Below are 21845 nucleotides of genomic sequence, written 5' to 3'. Positions count from 1 at the left end.
CATTTCGATGCAAAGTTTCTCATCGCAAGTATTTCTTGGTCTAAAAAGGAGAAGTTTAACTCACGCACACATATACATATCTAATATACAAATCTAATGTCTAACTACTGTAGAGCTTTTTGTGTTTCATAATATTTCATAATATTTGTGTTTCATTAAATATCGTAGAAATCAAAATTATACGTTTCTTCCCAAAGTTCTTTCATTTTAAGTTCTTCCCGGCAGCTTTTGCGAAAATGTGTCGGTACACGCGAATGAAATTCATTTCCAAGTCATGAGTATTTTCGAATATGATTTGTCCTGTATATATCGCAACGACGACAACGATAAATGTTCCATTTTCCGTGAAGGAAAATTGTATGCCGACTTGTTATACCGAGGCAAATATTCTTGTCATGAGAATACATGGGGATGCTCTTACGATAGGCATACAGAATTGTACATGGGACACCTCGTATCCGATGTAGTATATTTATATGGAAAGGTGACGTGAATAATCGACTATTTCGTCGTGTGATGCGCATCTGATATCCCTTATCTGAAGCGTCAAAAAATTCATTAAAATATCACAATTCGTTAATTTATAAAACAGTAGATATCCAAAACACAACCTAGTTTTAGTTCATTTTAAAGCGATAAATCGATCTTCGAACGACTGGAATTCCATTTTTTTTTTGCTCTTACGCTTTTCCACTCGAGCGGGAGAAAAATAGCCGTGGCGTATCGATCGCGCGTGCTTCTTTCTTCTCCGATGTACGGCGATTTGCATTCGATTCCACTCCGCGGTTTAATTGAAAGCCGTCGAGCGCCGTTAATTAACGCGCGTGGTATAACGTTTCTCAAAGAACCCTAGGCATTATTATATTATATATACGGCAGAAGAAGGCGACGGATAGATTTTCCAATTTCGCATGTAGTACGCGGTATGTAATTGAAACAAGCGTGCAGTAAGCATAAGTTTCGCGATGCGACGTTTGAATTGCCGCCGACATATATATTCACGATACACGATATGCTGAAAAGGCTATTAACGTTTCGTCGTGAGAAAACGCGAGAGAACGCGAATTTCACTTCTCCCTCGCCTTGAATTTTATACGTCGGGCCGAAATAATTACAATACCCTAATCAGATGTTTAATTCGCTTCTCGCTAATTAGTATTAGTATTATCTCGCCCGGTGTAAAATAAATTGAGATGTAACTACACTCACATCGCGGAACGAGAAATAAGACATTCGAGTACAGAAAGGATATATCATTATATATATTTGCGGACCAAATCCGCAAGATGTGAAAATCAGTCTCGAAATCGAGAGAGCCTAATTTACTATGTAAGTTTGTTAATTGCGCCTGACAGCAAACACGCGTCCCCGAGTTACAGGGCCGAGTCATGTATAATAGTTGTATTTCAATTTTCACGGTTCTCCACCTTACTTAGTGACAAACGGCATCCGTCGGGTTAGAACAGACGGGCCCTTAATCTTAATGTCTTCTCGGCCAAGTGGCCTTAAGGATTAACACGGCGAAAGTTTGTACAGCTTACCGTCATCCCTCGCGGCGATCTCGCCGTCATCTTCGTTCCCCTCACAGCAATCCGCTCAAGTAATTAAAGTAATTAAAGTACTTAAAGAGCCAGGGGGATCCGGTGCTTTATGACCAATTGCAATTCAGTCCCGTTACGTTACCAAGACGCGTCTCAACATTAATTTCACCGTCAAGACCGACGATTTCGAACCACCGGGAATTCCTGAGCCGTTCTCTTCTTTCGTGTGATAAGACATTATATTATTTGGCAAAGTTGCGTTTGATTTATGACTTTACCATATTTCGCGTTTTTTTATAGCTCGTTTCGTGAGCGTACGATCCATTTAGAAATAGGCATGGGCAATAATAGAAATATATAACAATTAACTAAAATATTAGAATTGATATACAATACATATGCAATACATATTTCAAATCCTTAGCTTATGTTTTCCGAAATTTATAATAAAGAATATAATAATTATTCATAATCATCAAGTACTCAATCAAAATTTCTATTTATTAATTATTCATTTTTAAATAGGCAGGTAAAGGTTCTACTCACATCTCTCGAAGTTTGCCTCTTTTCCGCGATGCTGATTGATCTTTTTGCTGCGCTAATTTGATGAACGGCTGTCATCGCGAAAATCGTTATAACAGTTGTGTGTCTTGAGTATATTAAACAATTAATAGTGTAATAGTATTATATTAATTTCTGCTTCTTCTGTTTAAAAAAATATATAGCGCGGGCGTTGCACGCATTTGTGTTGTTTAATTCATAAATAAAAGAAAATATACTTCGATTATTAAAGAATAGTTTTTCAAAATATAAGAGATAAGCAATATTTACAAAATGATATATACTAAAAGGTATAATGTGTGTAATAATTAAATTTATGTAAAAGAAAAATAATCAGATTCAATTATTATTATGTAATTCCGGGCACAAATGTTAACGTTACAAAACAATAAACATTTGTCTTATATTTTTCGTTAACATTTTATGTCATCAAATAATATATATTATATATATATATATATATATATATATATTATATATACGAAATGTCTATTTATAGGTGCTAGAATGGTCTGGCGTATCTCTGGTCGATCGGAGCTTCGAGGAGGTACAGCAAATAATCGAACGGACCGACGATGTGGCAGAATTGATGGTAGAACACACGACCGATATGTAAGTCTATATATACAGTAATATTAGATAATTGTAAATAAATATCCTCTATATTCGCCTCGTATTTTTCGGCGACTGTGCGATATGGCATCATCATAAAACAGCACCGGAGATTTGCTGGACGATCCGCAATCCGGAAAAACACCTACAAATTTGGGCCTGCTGATGGGTGAGTACAAGACAAAACTTGTTAATAGCATTAATGATTGTTAAAATATCTCTTCTAGTAATTTCTCCTAGCTTATATAAAAATTTAGAGAGTTATAGGAATATATCCGATATATGTGTCATTGATATAAAAACGTACAATTTTATAAAAACCTGAAAATAATCCTTGATAAGAAACTATTGGTAAGAAACTATTTTTTTTATTGAAGATCGATATAAAAATTAATGTATATAAAATTTTATTACATAGTTTTATTACATAGTTTCCACAAATCGGCTATCGCTTATCGATTTTCATGCCCCAAATACGAGTTCTATATGAAAAGAATTTTACAAGCAATATCGAATAAAATATTACCGTCCACTGATGTGTAATATGATAACGGCTGTTGTGATAAAATATAAAATGAACTGCATTTAATTAATTTGAGATCAGTGGCGAAGAGTTGGTTATTTTGAAAAGCGGATCGTCATAGAGAAAGGGAAACACTTAGAGGTAGTAGATTTGCCTGTATATGTTGCTCTGGAAATAAATGTCTCCGAAGTAATACGAGTAGTGGCTTTTTATACAGCGGATAAAAAAGTTCCGTGGTATTCTAGGACATGAGGTCGAGAATGGCCTCTGACCGCTGACATGGTTTCGTTCTGACCTCGAAAATACTCGCAAGACGAACAAGTATTTTCGTATTCCTGAATATTTGCTAAACCACTTGCTCGCTATATTTTTACGCGACAGCATTATATTTTTATTTTTCTAAATAAAAATTTACAAAATATACGATTTATTTTTAAAAATAAACGAATACGTATTCTTTTTACACAAAGAAAAGAAATGATTTTCAATAATTATTATCATTATAGCTCGTCATCACAATCCCTATGAAATTGGCCTTGTTATATGAAAATAAAAAATGATTTAGAATTGCAAACTATTTAGTTAAAGATTTTGAACTCGCGAACAAGAATTTGATCGCTCAGTTTTTACAAAAAAAAAAATTTGTCCACGATGGCAAGCTTAAAATTTATGGAACTTGAAAGTTCACAAACAATTGTGTAATTCTGAGTTATTTTTTTATTCCTATGTGAAGCCGACAGCACAGGGATGCCATCATAGTCGTTGGAAAAAACTGTCACGGAAGTAACGTGCGTCACTGATACGATATATTTTGATATATTTTTGCAGAAACCGATACGGAGAAAGCGCCTTCATCGCCGACGCGCAGGAAACTGCCAAAGACGCCGGTATAACGAGTTAATAAATTGACACTACACACATTGACCGTCTCTCTCTTTCTCTCTTTCTCTCATTATCCTACACGATGTACACGATGCATACGCAGACTCGGGGATAAGCACGCTTAGAAGCCGAGAATAAGAGCGTAAGAAAAAAGAAAGAGAAAAGCGTAGAGGAGCAGCTGAACGAAATAGAAGAGGCATCCTCTCGCGTAGTCTCTTTGCTTTTTTTTGTTTTTTTTTTTTATATAATATAAGTGTAATTCTTTTAGCCGTAAACTAACGCGAGCTGACTGTGCACACTTTTAAACGAGAGACGTGTGTACAGACAGGCGTGTGAAAGAGTGCGTGAGACCGCGGCTTTCAGCGTCAACGTGCAAATCAGTTAAAGTGAGCGAGCTACGTTAAGTAGCTGAAATGTGTCGCAAGTGTTACGCACGCGATTTGATAAAAAAAAAAAAATTTCAATAATTATAATCGGAATGCCTACAGATGAATTTTGGCGAACCAAAAGGCGTTCTGCAACAAGACTGATATTATATTTTCAATTTTCTATCCAGTCATTCATTTGCATTTGAATTTAAATTTGCTGCAGTTTTCTTTCATTATTTTGTGTATACAAAAGAAATTATCTATCTTTAATTTTCATACATAAATTATTCTAAAAGATTTTTTAAAATCTATGCCAATTACCATCGTGAATTTAACCATTCATGTGTATTTCTGTTTTAATAATAATATTTTGATTTTACTTTAATTATAATATTAATTAATACAGGTGACTGTGCAATAACTTTTATAATAAAAACCTGACAAATTTTATTTTTATTAATATTCACTAGTCATTTCGTTTATTCTACCAGCTATTCTGGTCTTCGCGATTAATTGCTAATAGCCGAGTCGCTTTCCAAATTATTTTATCTTTCGGGGTCTTATGGATTGGCAATCTTATCTTACCGAACGACGGCTTAGTCGGCAGTCCTTAAGAAAAGCTGACAGAAGTCGAGTACTCTGACCGAGCATTATTCGCGAAAAGGAAGACCACTTGAAACACGCAGTTCAGCCACTTTATCCCGGTGAAACACGATGCGACATAATTCTACCGCGCATTTTTACTGATCTTGCGCGACAATTGCTACATGTAAATGTACGCGTATGTCGATGTAACGAATTATAATGGTGTCCCCCTTTTTCTGGCAAACCATTACCGTTCGCGTTGTCACGATCGCTTCAGACAAGACTTACTAGAAAATCGCAATCGATGGACGAAGGAAAAGTCTCTCTCTCTCTCTGTCTCCGATAGAACAAAGATAATCAAGAATTGTGTAGAAACTTACTCTCAAGCGTGTTTTCGGAGAATTAGGTAATTTCAGGAGAAAGAAACTGCGAGAGATAAAAATCCCAACTCGGTTTTATATATAGCGAGATAGTAGCAAGATAGAGTTTTTGATCTGTAGCAAAAAACTCTCTTCAAGTTTACGTGATTTTAGGATTTTCAGGAAAGAGTGTAATAAAAGTTACCGTGGCTTTCTAAATTTTAGGAAAAATGGAGATACAACATTATCAATCGCGTTTTGTAAGATATTAGTCGGAGGGAGCTAAATAGCACTGAAAAAAAGTTAGCAAGACGTTAAAAAGTTATTAAGAAATTTCGCGACTGATAAAACATGCATAACTGCATTACGATTTCACATTTATTACATTACATTAATTGTTTTGTTTACTTGGAATTATTTCTCGACAAATTAGTAGAATATTTTAGTAACGAGCGACGAGATTATCTGAAAGATATTTCCTTCCTGTTATCGCGCAATTCTCGAAGGACAACAATTCGCGGTATTAGTACACGGTATTTTCTTCTTTTTTTTTTTTTTTAGCAAAAATTGCTTGAAAAGGTAATTTCGCGAGAATTCGACAATCATCATGAGTCATTGTCCGGCGTCAGTTACGGATAATTTATTGCTAATCACTTCTATTCTACTCTGCCTTTTTTTATCGGTTTTTCTTGTTATCACGACGTGATTTAAAGCTCGTGAATACTCCGATGGATATCTTACCAGACGCGAGAGTTTTAGCAAGGATGAACGAAATTCTTATCGCTCGCTTAGCAGCCATAAAATTTCCTCGAATTACCTATCAGATAATATTTCAGAACAAGACTGTGTGTCGTAGCTAGTAAAAAAAAAAAGTAACGTTTGCGATTTATAGGTTCAACCAGTGCCGTGAATATCTGATAACACGTTGTTCGAACGTTTCAATGCCACGACGTGTATGACGTTATTGGTATGCGCACTGTTTTCCAATCGATAGCGACCGGTCGTTTGAATACTCGCATGCAAGGAAGAGAATCTCGAAAAATACGCTACACGAATGTCATAATTATTCCATTGAATCATACTCGTGCATTGAATACCGCACGTCGCACATCGGTATGTGTATTTAAAGCTACTCAATATTCGAATAGTAACTTGCGAGATGTTTGTATGGATCCACGGTTAACGAATGTATCGCTGAAAGCAAACGTTCGCGTTATTGCCTGACATTTGTACAAAATTTGAAAGAGCGTGTTTTTATAAAAAAAAAAAAAAAGAAATCTGAATTCTTGAACAGATTCACGTACAGATATATACGTAAATTATTAACAATGTTTTTTATACAAAACATACAAAAATATAAAAAGGAGAAAGCACAGAGGTGTAACACGTATGATTTACACTTATTGTATTCGTTTGTTTATAATTTTGCACGAGATTGTGATACGTAATCGTTGGGATATAAAAGTAACATTGACGGCACTGGTTTCTCCAATCGGTGATTTGATATCGACTCTAGGACTTGTCGTCGACGCGATTCGAGAGCAACTTAAAATTAATAACGTTGTATATGATCCCTTTAGGCCATACAGCAGCACTCGTACAATCATTAGCAGAAATGCGTGTTACGGTGTACGCCGCTTTTTCGTTACCTTTGACGCAATCGCGGGGGTGTTCTTTCATATGCGTCAGAATTTTAAAAGGTACTTGCGAAAGCAAAAAAGACAGAGACAATTTTCACTCAATGAAAAATTGACACTCAATGAAAAATCGCACACTTATGAATGTTCGATCGAAGATAGATGAAATGGAAATATCAAAAGGATTGTAAAAAAATTGCTGTAACAAAATTGCAAATTTTATATCTTGTTGCTAAAAGGAGATATCACTCATTTGTCCCTCATGTTGTTATTGGCAATTAGCGTCACTGTAAATAATAATCGACTTTATCATCCGTAAAAAACGTAGCTGTGTAGTAATAAAAATTAAAGAGAATTAAAATATCTCGTCGAAATACCCATAACCAATTGAGGAAATCCATGTATCGTTGGCTATCAAATCCGCCGTCCCGGAATATTCGACGCTGCGAGTTTCAATTTATTTCACTCTTTTTTTCCCTCCCCGAGCGTCATTAATACACAAAATTTCAAATGCTACCGAGACCTGTCGCGTGTCAAAATAATTTAATCGGTTAGAGTTAGGTACCACGGCTCTTCGGTCATTGCAATTTCGCGCAACCGTTAATTCGATCGTTTACCGATGTGTCGCCGATTCACTCCGACGCGGCGTGTTATCCTATCAGACCTCCCAATTAATTATCGCAATCGGACACGACACACGAATCGGCCGGGCGTGTAATTACATCGATTAATCACGAGCTTACGAACACCTCCGTCCGTCGGTTTCGCGCACATCGGAGAGAAGAAGGAAAAAAAGAAAGAAAAAAAAAACAAATGTCTACGCGACACACCGCAACCGATTTCTGTCTGAAGAGAAAAGCTTTCGTACAATCAACCGTAGAGAACCGCCGTGTGAGCAGCCCGTTGCTCATATCGCCTCCGAGGATTTTTACCGAAAGCCATCATTTTTTCGCGAAGCATTTCGCGATCGCGAGATTAAGCGTCTGGGAACACGAGTGAATGAAATTTTCAGATTCGCCGTTAGATTTCTACTCTAATATCTAATAGGACGTTAAATGTTTTATATGTCCTATACGTGTATACGTAAATAAAAGAATTTAGTATAAACGATACAGTTGCTGAACTTGATGAAAAATTTAATTTTTAGATAATTTTTAGATCTATAGCGGACCTTGTTCAGTGAATTTTTAATATATATATGCATTTAATTGAATAGATGTTTATTGTTTTGATAACATATATATATATATATATATATATATATATATATATCAATTCAGGAAACATGCCGGATCTTCTGCATATGACATAATTTTATTAATTGGAATTACATTTCTAATAAAGACTGTTTATAACGAAAATAATAATTATAATTAGAATAATATTGATTGCTAAAATGTAAATAGATTATTAAATACAAAAATTAAGAGAATTATGCTAAAAAATAAATGTATTAAACAATATTTCAACACTCAAGAAAATAAAATGAAATAAAAAATAAATCCCGCAGATTCCTGAGAGAAAGAACACTATTAATTTTTCTAACATTTTTTTCTATAGTTATAAGCATATTTTATATAGTAGTAATTCTATTTTTAATCACATTATACCGTATAACATTAATATAATCTAATTAGAAAGCCAATAATAATTAGAAAATAAAGAAGGCAACTTTCGGCGAACTCGGAGGAGTCTGATAATTTCTCTTTTATCGAATTTATATATATATATATATATATATATATATATATATATAAAAATTCTAAATTAATTATAATAATTAATCTAGTACGAAACATTAAAAATTGATGATCGGCAAATCTCCCTTTTCTTATTGCCATTCATAAATAGATTGTATTGAAATAAACCTTCAAGTTCACTCGTGTTTTCGGAACAATTCCTTGTTTTTCTCGAGACAGCGAACGGGCGGAAGCGGAAACTCGCACGGCTTTTAGATATTAACACGAGCTTCGAGACGTAGAAGCAATTGTAAAGCGCGAATCAACACACAAGAATGATACTGAATCTAGTGTTTTAGCGCAGTTTTAGGATGTATTGGATGTTTTGATAAAATACTTATCGAATTAAGAAATCTCTTACACACAATCGGCGCAAATCCGCGATGTGAGTGGAAGCTGTTAGGTCGAAACCTGACTCGAGCAAAGAGTCTTCTATCGCTAAGAATCGACGTTTATTTCCAATTTCTGTTTTATCGCGAACGATTGGGAGTCTTATTGCTTTCGATTTTCTCAAACGAGTTTTGCGAAAACTTCGATTAAAGTCCTCGAAAGAGGCTACGGTATTGGGAACCTGCTCAGGTTTCGACTTCGCTGCGTCGCTTGCAACAAATTACGCAAATCCGTTTGGATATATCAAGCGACACATCAAGCCGATCATCTTCGCGATCGGCCATGTAAATAATTACTTGATCTACAGGCTAGAACTTTGTTATGGACCGCTGTACCTCTTGCGAGAGATTTTTACAGTTGGACCAATAAAAGTCCATATAGAATGAAGCTTGTTCAAGCGCAATTTGCTCATGCTGACACGAAGCATCATTTATAATACTAAGAGGAGGACAGCGTGACAAATCGATTCCACGATCCTCGTATCATTTTTACAAACGAATGAAATACTCGACGAAGTACTCGATTCACGCGATAAACTGTACATATAAAAAAAAAGATCCGCAAATTTTTCATGTACTCTTTAGCGGCATTTATATTATTCTTCTCTTTTTAAAAAACATATAACAAGTATTTTTCAAATTTTTCATTTTATTTTCAGAAATTATTCTCTTATGAATTCCTTTTATTCTCACTAAATAAAAAAATTATTTTTGTTAGGCAAAAATATTTTTTAATATAGGCGCCATATGTAATACAACGTGCCACTACGTAAACAGAATTTGCTAAATTAAGATTTCTGTCAGGCATACGCATCTTTCGCTTGAACAAGCTGTATATTATACATACATATACATATGCATACATACACACACACACACACACACACACACACACACACACACACACACACACACACACACACACACACACACATATATATATATATACTTACGGATTTCTACCTTTATGAATGTAAAAGGATCAGATGATATTCATGCAGATTTATCAAGTACATTTAGATAAAATTATGTGTTTTAAATACGATTATCGAGAATAAGACTAAGATTGCTATAATAATTAGGCTTAGACACGCTTTCAACAGCTAGGGCGCAGTTTTCCGAATCTCTTTAGAACGCACTTTTATCATTACCCCGATCTTATAAAAAGGAAAAACGCTGCTGCTACGCGTGCGTTTGTCGTCAATACACTCGCCGAAATGCCGAAATTGATGAACTTTGTTGATTACGGTATTCAGAATAACCATAAGAGATTCTCAATTATGAGATTTGAGATTTTATTACAAAAATTGCGTTTAAATTTTTCGATTTTTCCTATGTCGAGATTTCTCGCGAAAAGATATTTTATATTTTATCTCGGACTCCGTAAAGATATGACACCAGTAAAAAATTTAATGTATAATTATATAAAATATATCCACATATAAAAATATATGATTACATATATATGTATTAATATATATTTATATATAATTACATATAATTATATATATTACCACTTCATATATAATTATATATTTTTATATACATATATGGATATATTTTATATATCTTATAATTATATATGGAAAAATTTTTACCGGGAAGAAATATATTTACATATATTTTGGCCCTTTCTACATTTTTTGCGGAAGATGAATGTAAAAAATCACATAGATATAATAGAAACACTTAATTCAATACCGTAAACCTCGATCCTCTATGTTTCTTAAGAAATACCAATTGATGTTTTTTGTTTCTTGTGTCGATGTCCTTTGACGCTTCTCAATATTCTTTGATCTGCTTGGTCACGAGACACACTCGCGAACAAATTCGACATTCCCACTTTATTGTGCTCAAATTTCGAGAAAATTCCGAGAAATGACACGCCGCCGGAAATAACGATTGATAAAATAGAATTAAAAATAGAATCGATAAAATCACTCGTAATCGCGTTCAGATTATTATTAACGCATTAAACAATCGTCTATCGATTTAACTCAACAGATTTGCAATTCTGAATATTATATAGAAATAATACAATATACTTTTACCGACCCAGCGGAAACGTTGCTACATACGAAAATCTTATCTGTCTCTTCCTGATGCTTCCTTTGATATTTCCTGAGATATTCGATATTAAATAAGTACGCATTTTGGAACGCGCAGTGAGAGATTCGTATTGGAAAACGATCGGATTTATCGCGATCCCACGCCAAAACAGTTGCGAGCAAACAGATTTGACATTTTGTTGTGAATACTCTAACCGAGAAAATTTTGAGAAATAACTCGCGAATATTATAAGCAAGAGCTTTATTCTTTCCAGTTGAACTTCTTGCATGGTTTATCTTATCTCTTTTTCCCTCTAACACGGAAAGAAAAAAAAGGAAAAAGAAGAGGCTCGGTGAGAAAATCTCACCGAGTTAATTCCTTGATGTGGACGGAGTCTCTCGGCGCTCTTTGCAACTTTTCTCAAAACCTGACATTGAATAGAAATTCCTTTGGGACGCCTGGCGGACAAGCGAACGCCGTGAAGTATGCAACAAATTCGCATCTAGAAAGCGGATCTCTCCAATAAATGTCGGTCTGACATCGTCGGCGCGCGTTACGTCGGATACTGATATCCATTTCTATTAATGCAAATGAATTTTGATCTCAATTTAATTTAATTTTTATCTCTTTCCAGATAAAAAATTAGGAAAAAAAGATACAGAGTAAATCCAAAATCGAAATTAAAATTTATCTACATTGGTATAGAAATGAATATAAAAGACTAATCGCACGTCGCACGGATGAATAAATTCACCGCTCAATCTCGTCCACGAGAAGAGATTCAGATATTTTGACATTCATCCGTACGCAAAATCAATTCGGGACAAGCAAAAGAGATTGCGAAAACACACAATTGCTATTCGTTTATCCGCCGGCGACACGCTAATTGATCTGGCGAATTGATGATCACGTGATCATCATTTAATTTGCGCATCACATGGTGCATGGGACCGCGGAAGGTGCGATGATTGTTTGGTTGATACTAAAGAGAATGTTGATACTGTCGAGCCGATTAAATTATCATGAAAGATCGAGCCGCATAATTCGAAAATTTCTCGCTAGCGTAAAAATACATCCAAATAATAATATCGATCGTTCAATTTTGTATATTCAACGTGAAGAGGCGCCAAACTTCACGCAGGTGACTACGTTACTTCAAAACGGAATTTTGGAAGAAGTTATATTCTTATTGTCTTTTTCGTATCTGTTTGAATCTTAAAGTTGTTTTGAAAATTATTTTCGCCTGTGAAAATCACGTGTAAATTTTTTCTATGCGATTTGAAGCAAAATTTCATTCGTTTATCAACGATTTCTTCTTTAGTATATTTTTAAGCGCGTTAAATTTTCTCTCTCTCCCTCTTATTTTTGTTTAATTAATTTTTACTGTATTTAGAAAAACAAAGAGAAGAAATTTATATTAAACAATAAAATTAGGCAAAGTGTTTGAAATAATAATTCTTTTCGGAATCAACAGAGTTCATGGGTAATCGGTACAAATTGACGAAAGTACGGTTTTATCACTTTAAGATATACAAATCCACATGTTGTACACTGAAAAATCTCTCCTTTCGCGCCCTGTATGTCTTATCGATGGTGGAACTTATGAGAGAAACAAGACGAATATAGACGGTGCCTCTGACATGTGTATCATTATTACTTGGCAATTCTTAGAGCTCGCGTGTGCAAAAGTCGATATTTCGTCTCAGATATGCAGCGTCGATTCTAAACGCCTTTAGCGAGTAACAAAGACACAAGTCAGAACTTTGTTAACGTAGGGAGATAAAAACTTAATGTTACTGAGGCAGAACACAATGGATTTCTGCAATCTGTTATTTATCGAACGATGTAATAAAATTAGTGTACACGTGTATCAGTGTCGAACATATAAATAGATGATCGTATAAATTTTATAACTATTAATAACGTTTAGTATGCCTAGGAATTAATAAGTAAAGGATTTGTCGATTTTTCGCGAGCGCGAGCTCTACGATTACGACACTCATCGATTTTTGTACACCGTATACTTTGTAAACGGACTTGGAGTTAGGACGATGGAAACCGCGTCGCTTCTAAGAGACATACCTACGTATTTGAAATATATTTATTTCACATTTTTTTAACGAAGCGAGATTCGAAATCAAGAGCGCTTAATCGCGCTTGGAAATCACGTAGAAGCGCCATGCTGTCTTCGAGTCCCTTTACAGAGTATTTAAAACGATAAAATTGGATGGCAGTGATGTTCGCGCGTCCTTCGGAATCTCCTGGCGACGTGATGGCGTAAAAAGAAAAAGAAGAAAGAAAAAAAAAAAGAAACAGCGCGAGCGTGCCCGTGCGCTTTCGTGAGAGAGAACGAATGTCACGCTTTTCATTTTTCGCTTCACGTCGGAGAAGCAAGACGTGCTGTTATAATGAACGCGCGTGCAATGAGAACAAGATTCGAGAAAAAACGGGCAGCGTAAAAAAAAAAAAAAAAAAAAACGAAAGTGTCAGTTGGGGCGAGTTGTGTCGTTGCTGTTCTCCTTTCTTTGCTTCATTGTTGAATTTAGTCTCGCGCGGACTAAAATCGCCTGGAAGCGATCCGTCGCGAAGCAGTTCGAATGTCGAATTTCTCACTTTGATACCGGCGACTTTACTTATCTTTACGGCAACTTGAAAGGAATGGAATAGTGTCGAGCGAGATTTAATCGTGTATATTAATCACCTTAAAAAAAGGAAACCTTAAACGGCTCACATGATTCTCATTAAAACGATTTTACTCTTACTCTTGGTTGGTGGACATTGCAGTCGAGCTTGAGTTCAAAGCATTTGCCGAATGTTTGTACATACGTATGAAACTCGGACATTGTCAAATGTAGCGTTTTATTTATTTATTTATTTATTTATTTTATATTTGTTGTTTTACTTTGTCTATATAGTACAATTTTCGAAATAAATACACACTTGATGAAGAAAGAGAGCTACTTGCAGAGTCTAAAAGTGTTATAAAGATATCTTAAAGAAGTTCGCTTTATAAAAAAAATTATGTTATCTTCCTATAAATTATCAATAAATACATATACACACACACACACACACACATATATATACATATATATGCAATACGCTCTTTAATTTCTCCCGGCAAAGCTGCTGGACACTGTTCCAGATTTTCTCGGTATAATTTAAAATCTCGCGATGATTCGCGATGAGGCTTGCGTTCTCCTCGTTCTCGAAAGAGCGGTCTCAAAGCTGAATGGAAAGGAGAAACGGCGGAAAAAGCTAAAGGAGATTCTCGCGGAGAAGCTCGACTATGTGCATACACGGAGGCTGTGGCACTCGATCTTTCTTTACGTAATTTACCCTGCCAGAGAAAGATCATATATATGTATAAATGTATATCCATCTTCGTCCCGCTGTCTCACTCTCTAACTGTTTCTTTCTCCTTATCACATTTTTGCACAGCTCCTCCGTTTCTCTTTTATGTTAGGTACATCTCGCTCAGTTGATACCTCGTCCTTATTATTCTCACTTTCTCTCTCTCTCTCTCTCTCTCTCTCTCTCTCTCTCTCTCTCTCTCTCTCTCTCTCTCTCTCTTCTCTCTGTCCTCTCTCTATCTTCCCTTTCTCTGATTTTTACTCTTCTCACTCTCATCCCGATGTACGATGGACTTACACGAGACTCCTCTCTGAATTTCTATACACTCTGCTCCGTCTCTTTGCTCTACGTTACTTTATGTAACTCCGTTACTTTCACCCATACGAATGTACATACTCGATGTCATCTACGTTTCTTTATATTATACATATATAGATATATATATACACACATATATATATATATATATATATATATATATATATATATACATACATGCATATACGCAACTGTGTGTCTCCCTGTATATACCCGCTGACCAAAGTTGACCGTGTAAAAGACAAAAAAAAAAGAGATTTTTATTCGATCAGAAATAAACAAAAAAAGCAATAGATCCGCTGAGACCAAAGAGAAATGAAAAAGACGAAATGTAAGTTGTCCATGTTTAGCATATTGGCCCTCCACGCTACTCTCTCCCAACTGGCACGAATTCTAGTTGTACGCTAGCGTTTTTTTCCTCCTTGGCGACTCGTTCTCACCCTTTTCTCTTTCTTTCGCCTTTCTCCCAATTCTCTTCGTACGTCTGTGGCTGCCTCGTTGTTTAGCTGAGTGACACTTCAGTTCATAGATCGTATAGCAAAATTTCTCTCTCACTTCACATTTACACACATGTATGGCTCTCTGTCTCTCTCTCTCTCTCTCTCTCTCTCTCTCTCTCTCTCTCTCTTTCTTTTTTTTCCGCCCCCCTATCTGTCCGCTATCCTTGATTTTGGTTGCGAGCGCAGACACACGAACACCAAACTCGTCCTGAGTGATGCACAAATGCCAAACGTCCGAGCGCATTGTCGTCCGTGATATCGATTCGCGATTTGCGATGGACCACGTCGACGCGGCCGAGGACGGAGCGTGGTAATGTTTTTTTTTTTCCCCGATCCTTGCGAAAGAGGATCTCACTTGTGACTCGCAATTGCTGTGACGCTGCGGTTAGCAATCGACGGCAGTGCGATCGATAATTCAATGTCCCATCGATATGCAACCCTCGACGAGCACGCGATAAATAAATATAAACGAGTATTTCAATGGCCCCGTTTGCTCGATTTTTATCTTTGTCGGGGGCTCGAATGCGAATGTTTTTATCCAATGTTCGACAACCGGGCCATACGAGGCGACGAAGCCGATAATCTTCAACGGTAACGGCGAACGAGCGTACGGATCGCTCGGATGGAAACGCGGGCGTTTGGTCGTTGTCACATTCTCGCTTTTCCCTGGTATATATGTATATAGTTGCAGGAGGTATATCCACAAGCGCAGATTTAATGGACGTACTTCCGTTGAGTACACCGAATGAATTTTCCCGGAGTAGAGGGACGATGCTGCGAAACGTATATCACAATGCTGGCCGATTGTCATACTGGGGAAATGCGCGCTTTGAAAACAACCGTAGAATTGTACATCACATTGTACATCAACGTTTGTCGCTACGATTCTTCTTCGGCTCCAAAAGGATTTATGCACACGTAATTGTAGAGCAAAACGTAATAACCGGTATAAACCGCTTGATGAAGATTGAAAACGTGACACGAATAATGTAATTAGTATTTATACATATCATTGATCGTCTTATTGCCTGAATTTACATTTTCAATTAATAACAGACAATTGAAGAAATATTATAGGAAACAAATAATATGACTTGTACAAAACGGATTAATTTTCTAAAAAAAAAATTTTTTTTTAAACGTTTAATTTTTAAATCAAATTTTCTTGTCTAATATATCACTATTGAAAGTAATAATTGTTATTATTTTCAATTATATTGAATAATAAAATTTGAACACAAAATCACATTCACACAAACGCACACATGCACACATACACACAATCATATTCTAATATATGAAACTATTATATAAAATAATAACAGAAAGATAGATAGCAAAGCTAAGGTGGTTAGATTAATTTTGCCGCGATTTCTTCCCGGAATCTTATCGTCATCTTTATTCTAAAATTCATTTTTCACTTTCCACTTTAAATAGAGATAAAAAGAAATTTTCTCATCTTCACTCGCTTTTATCCGCGATAACTTTTCTATTCCCATTACCGAGATCGCACTTGTTAACAGAGATTGTTCGTAAAAATAATCTTCGAGCATAATCTAGGCTCATGATCATTAATTATCTTTTCATGTTATCTTTTCATTTTAAGCGGATTATATTTCATTTATAGTTGGATTATAATGATTATACATTTACTAATATATATTTGCAAATTTCATATAAATATTAAAAAGCTCAATAGAATTGCAATTTTTTTTAGTTTCAATTTTTAATTCTATTCGTAAAAGCTGTAAATGTACTGTAAAAAATTTTTTTATTGTTGTGTGTAATTTTGTGGTTTTTAAAATTTTATCTCTAAATTTGCTAAACGCTTTTAAAATTAATATTATATGTTTCTGATTAGTTCTAAATGTTATTTTATATCTATTAAAAGTTTATGTTTTACTACACGCATCAGAATATAGTTTTAAAATTATCATACCGTTCAAAAGTATAACAATGGAATTACCATACTGTATTAAATTTTAGTTTTGAAATTAGGATATTAAATTCACATTTACATTACAAATTCGTTTCCTGAACGTTTTACAAGAATAACATTAGATCCATGATATCAATCGGTTTCAGCTTTCATGTGAATGGAACAGTAATACGATCGATTTGCATAAACAAGTTCTTTTGAGAGAACGCAAGAGCATAGTGGCAAAGAGAATACATGGCAAATTTGTTTCAAACGTTAAAATATTAAATCGCGCATAAATTATTAACGAAAGATATATTGTTCTTAAGATGCATCTTATTGTGGACGATTTATTGCAGCCGAAGAAGCGCGTCGCGATGACACACACATGTTTGCTTGCGTAGAAAAAAACCTTTTCAGTAAATACATATGTAAATACGTAGCAAGCAGCTTACAGTTCGGGAAAACCGTACGTAAAAAGAGAAAGAGTGTTGGACGAATTATGTTTTTTTTCGCGATAATAAAAAGCTTGGACACGCGGGAAGGCATGCAAGGCTGGAATGCAGAGAAGATGTGTGAAGCGATGTCATGGAAACATCGGAAGAGAATACAAGGAGAGGAGAAGAAGACCGAAAGGAAAATATAAATCGTTGGTCGTAGCGAGAAAAAAAAAGAAATTAATGATAATTAACGAAGGCTTGCTTTTAAACGAACGTTTTTCTTGACTGTATCGCATGTACAGGGTTGTAGGTCAATGATATGTCTTTTTGACATTATTTTTCAAAGCTAAAAATATTAAACAATAACACAATTATTAACTCTTTAATTATTAACTCTGTTAATATTAACTCTTTCAAGCAACTTATTACTCGTTAATAAATAATAAATATTGAATTTTATATATACATATATAATGTTAAAAAAAAAATTGAAATTATTAAAGCTAATTGATTAATTCAATTCCTATCATTTTATAACGACTGGTCATATATTATTTTAATACGAGACACATTTCATAATTGACACAATGCTTTTTATGTCTCTTTCCATAATGAAACAGAATAATTTTAATGAAATTCAAACTATATTTAAAAACAGAAAAATCCAAAAATTTATAAATGCAAAATATGAAATTTCGATACGAGTTTGTAAAAATTTAAAAAAGCATCTCTTAAAAAGTAGAGAAATCTCTTTGGGGATATTTAAATTTTTTATGACCTACTGATTTTCAAACTTTTAAACATTTTAAGATACATTTTTAAACATTTTAACTTTCTAAATCTTTTAAGTCTCTAACTTTTTAAACATAAAAGTTTTTATGACTTTTCATTCAAAATCTTTCATATAATTCTGTTATACAAGGATTATATGAATATGTAGTATATAAAAATTTTATATTGTAAACAATAAATTATATATGTAACAATAAATTATATAAATTATATATGTTTTTTAAAAATGTTATATTTTGATTTTAATATAAAAATTTAATATAAAAATTTCAAATTAATTTTTAATTAAAATTTATTAGAAAATATTATTAAGTCAAATAGGTAGTTTGAAAGAGTTAAACACAGGTTAAACGAAGGTGAAATATAAATCACACAGTACTTTTCTAGTATTACACCCCTGCACAAACACGATTACACACCCATAGTTGCTATTTGTATGGTCTGCGACATGGAATGGGTCTTGACATGAATAAAATTAAACCTCGAGGACTGCTCTTAGTTTGCTCACATTTTTCTTCTTCGTTTTAACTTCTCAACAAAACTCCACCGCGAAACCGCTTCTGCATGCAAAATTAACTCTGCTTCGGTCTCCTCATGACAACTGCGAGTGAAGCACGAATGTTCCATTAAAAAAAAAAAAATCCTTTAAATATTATAACGCGAAGAATTTAATATCTTGTCTCTAGATATTTCTATTCCAAATTTTTTATCGATATTACTATTATCACTACTGAACGTATTTTAATTCTATTTCTAACAATATTTCAAAATTATTGATTTTTCCCAATTTTTAAATTATTTTTTCTTTCTAATTTCAATCTTTATTATATATTAAAAGATAATCTTGATAACTTTTAATTGTAATTTTAATGCCTTATTACTTATTTCCTTTACGATTGTATTGTTGAAATTGTGACAAAACAAGGAATGTTCGCCATCACCCGTAGGTTCAAAAACCTTTGGATAATGATGCATCAGAGACGTTAGGATTGGTTTCCTATATTCTAGGAACAAATAGCAAAGGAGAGGCAGGTGACCGGTCGCGTACAGATTCAGGTTTCGTACGAGGCGGAACGCAAAGAATTGATCGTTTCGGTTTTTATGGCCGACGACTTATGTGCGCGAGAAGATACTGGATTCGGCACCCTGCCGGAGGCTTTCGCTAAGCTTACCCTTGCCCCGCCATCGTAAGTCCATGAACATCTCATAAATTTTGCAGATTGTATTTTCAAAATGTATCCCATACCCCGTTCTCCCGCGAAATTGATTCCTGACCGAACGAAACACGCGATAGAGCAAAGTAGAGTAAATCTGCCAGAATCTGCAAAAAATTGTAAATTTGATATTATCTGTTCGATCTCCTAATAAAAATTATATGAAATTAAAATATAACAGATTGATTAATCTTTAATTAATTTTTTAATTGCTCCTCCAAGAGAGCCTCGTTAAACCGATCGTCCTTTCTTAATCTGTCTTTTGTGCCATCTGTGTTTCGACGCTTGAAATGAAAGGATGATTAATTACTCGCGACCTTTACAGCGGCGATGCAATTCCGCTGAAAACTATCGTAGCTGAGCCGACCCAGAAACCTATCTGGAACGCGACATTGTTCTTTACTGGAGTCGATGGCGAGAGCCTGATGGAACGTGCGATCGAGGTGACTCTCTGGGATTACTGTCCCGATGGCGATAATGTGTTCCTTGGCGAATGCACGGTCGATGTTCAGCGAGCGCTTGAAAATGATAGAGCGGTTTGGTAAGTCCATTTTTCAAAGAATGCAGAATTAAAGAATTTCTTACATTGGATAGCCATAATCATAATTTGACGTGCAGCACTTGCGTTTTCATGAAAATGATTTACAAATTCTATTAGCTAAGATATAATTATTATAATACTCATCAACACTTACGCAAATATAATTATTAATTATTATCAGAGTTTTTTCCTTTTGTATCACAAATGTATTATAAAATGTCTATTTTTCAAAAGTGACAAATATAATCCGATATCGCGTATCATACGCAAGCTGGTAATTAATGACAAGTGCAATAGATTAAAGCTTGGTTAATATTTATGTATTATGTATATATATTATAATACTCATTAACACTTACAAATATAATTATTAATTATTATCAGAGTTTTTTCCTTGTATCACAAATGTATTATAAAATTTCTATTTTTCAAAAGTGACAAATATAATCCGATATCGCGTATCATACGCAAGTTGGTAATTAATGACAGGTGCAATAGATTAAAGCTTGGTTAATATTTATGTATTACGATCTCTGAAATATCCAGGTACCGACTGGAGGATCCACGCGGACTTCGAACGGGTAAATCTCCTTATTGTTCGCCACGCGGCTCGTTGTCGATGGATGTCGCCCAGAGATTGTTCAGGAAGGAACTGCGAGATCGTAGCTACAGCGACGATACGCAGAGCGACAGCGGCAGCCCGGAGTTTTGCTTCCTGCATCCGGACCATGCCTGGCATGCCAATTCCAGACGTGGTTCCAGCCAGTCCGAGCAGCTCGAGGTCGAGCCCTACGAGCTCAACCGGGATTACAGCAGATCCCTGCCGGGTAGCCGCAGGAGCAGCTTCCAAAGTCAGGGCGGCACCGACAGCAAACGTGAGTGCGACAGCGAAAAGATTCGACACGATCTAGTTTCCCCTTGAATAAATCGGTCGTGGAAATGCAACGGCGCGTTAATAAGAGGATTTTCTTCAAGTCATTTTCATCGGTCTCTTGGCCGTGGGAAGTTAATGCGAGGCTTAATTGCGAGAGTATTTAATATTATAGTAGCTGGAAAGATAGAATTTTAATTACGAACGAATGATACCCTGAATTAAATTTACATCAAGCTTGAGGAAATTAAAAAATTTTTTAATTCTCGAATTCTCGAAGTGATTTTTAAAACAAAACTACTTTAAAAAATTGTGAAACATGGTATCGAATGGTATGAAACAAAAAAAAAAAAAAAAAATTCTTTTTACCATGAATGTAAAATTTGAGTTTGAAATCCATTAGATATAACGTCCATTAATAAATCATCATGATGCAGCGCTTTTTGGCACTTGTGATATTTAAGTTGGCATTCAGACAATTTTGATTGCACTTGCCAAATGACGCGTATATTACATATGAATGGAAGAAAAATGTCAGAGCTTTAGAAATCTGATTTCTGAGAGAAATTCTCTTGCCAAAAATTTTCGATATTGTTCGCGAATACTCGACCCAATAAACTGTGTTCCGCTTTTCACTGTAAACTGGCTATCA

The 21845-nt window shown here is 34.8% G+C and overlaps 1 protein-coding gene across 8 annotated transcripts in view; it reads left to right on the top strand.

Annotated features, from left to right (window-relative positions):
• Nucleotides 1-21845, top strand: part of Fife (regulating synaptic membrane exocytosis protein fife) — a 144827-nt gene that overhangs the window by 111133 nt on the left and 11849 nt on the right. For all 8 annotated transcript variants that reach the window (XR_016139302.1, XR_016139303.1, XM_089076989.1 and 5 more), the window contains exons 13-18: nucleotides 2602-2714; nucleotides 2819-2883; nucleotides 4066-4124; nucleotides 19576-19754; nucleotides 20107-20322; nucleotides 20869-21197. Coding sequence is in view for 6 of the 8 variants with exons in the window: in XM_089076989.1 (XP_088933115.1) it covers nucleotides 2602-2714; nucleotides 2819-2883; nucleotides 4066-4124; nucleotides 19576-19754; nucleotides 20107-20322; nucleotides 20869-21197 (961 nt within the window). In the remaining 2 variants the exon portion in view is untranslated. The remainder of the gene's footprint in view (nucleotides 1-2601; nucleotides 2715-2818; nucleotides 2884-4065; nucleotides 4125-19575; nucleotides 19755-20106; nucleotides 20323-20868; nucleotides 21198-21845) is intronic.

This window comes from Pogonomyrmex barbatus, unplaced genomic scaffold, assembly GCF_055798465.1.
Source record: "Pogonomyrmex barbatus isolate J1 unplaced genomic scaffold, ASM5579846v1 scaffold2, whole genome shotgun sequence".
In the NCBI taxonomy this organism is placed as follows: Eukaryota; Metazoa; Arthropoda; class Insecta; order Hymenoptera; family Formicidae; genus Pogonomyrmex; species Pogonomyrmex barbatus.
Note: the sequence above shows the minus strand (reverse complement) of the source record. Positions and strands in the feature narration are given on the sequence as shown.